This window comes from Nannospalax galili, unplaced genomic scaffold (genome assembly GCF_000622305.1).
Source record: "Nannospalax galili isolate Female #2095 unplaced genomic scaffold, S.galili_v1.0 scaffold611, whole genome shotgun sequence".
NCBI classification, from domain to species: domain Eukaryota; kingdom Metazoa; phylum Chordata; class Mammalia; order Rodentia; family Spalacidae; genus Nannospalax; species Nannospalax galili.
Genome location: NW_008330486.1, coordinates 1,803,374 through 1,804,174, shown reverse-complemented (window position 1 = coordinate 1,804,174; position 801 = coordinate 1,803,374). Strand labels below are relative to the sequence as shown.

Below are 801 nucleotides of genomic sequence, written 5' to 3'. Positions count from 1 at the left end.
TCTCTCTCTCTCCTCTCACCCCCCTCTCTCTCCACTCTCTCTCTCTCTCTCTCTCTCTCTCTCTCTCTCTCTCTCTCTCTCTCTCCTTTAATTCTATCGGCTTGCGCAGCGGTCGCCCACGCAGATTTAAAGATGTACGTGAGGCAGGGGGGCGATGCAGAAAGGCTGCTACAGCCTAGAGCTCTCCAGAACATCCGTTCCCCCTGAACTCTGTTAAGCACTTCAAAGTCTATTTCGGAGGTGGCGAGCTCTCGATTGTAGTTAATAAACAAGCAGTTTGGGTCCCCGTCAGCAGCTCACCATCCCAGCTGGTCAGTCCGGTCAGTCTCCGGCCGCAGCTGCAGACACTGCCCATGGGGACAGCAGCGTCAGCGCGCGCTCGGGTGTTTACGCCGTGTCCAGGCAACGGCCGAAGCGCGCCGCCGGCCCGCGCGAGACGCAGCCTCGTATTGGCTGCTGCAGCATCCAATCAGTTTGGACCGTCTTCGTTGCCGGGCACAAGGGCTCTTTCTATAGGCCGAGATCCGAAGGCGCGAAGTTCAGATGCTGCTTGGCTGACTCCATTCTCCACCCAGGCCTGGCCTCCCGGCCCGCCCTTGCTGAGCACTGCTTCCACCAGCCCCTCCTCCCCCTCCCGCCCCTTCTCTTCCACCCACCAGCCTTACCCTCCCCCTCCCGCTCCCCCACAGGCTAAGATGTGTGACCGATGCCGGACAGGAGAACGGAACACTCAGTATTGGTTGCGTTTATTTCACTGGCCTATGAGATGCTAAAGGCCATTTTAAATCAAAGGATTTAAAA

At 58.1% G+C, this 801-nt stretch overlaps 1 protein-coding gene across 1 annotated transcript in view; it reads right to left on the bottom strand.

Annotated features, from left to right (window-relative positions):
• Positions 1 to 412, bottom strand: part of Mns1 (meiosis specific nuclear structural 1) — a 35,160-nt gene extending 34,748 nt beyond the window's left edge. The window contains exon 1 of the mRNA XM_008847587.2: positions 301 to 412. Within this exon, the coding sequence (XP_008845809.1) occupies positions 301 to 303 (3 nt within the window). The 5' untranslated portion in view covers positions 304 to 412. The remainder of the gene's footprint in view (positions 1 to 300) is intronic.
• Positions 413 to 801: the final 389 nt, after the last annotated feature.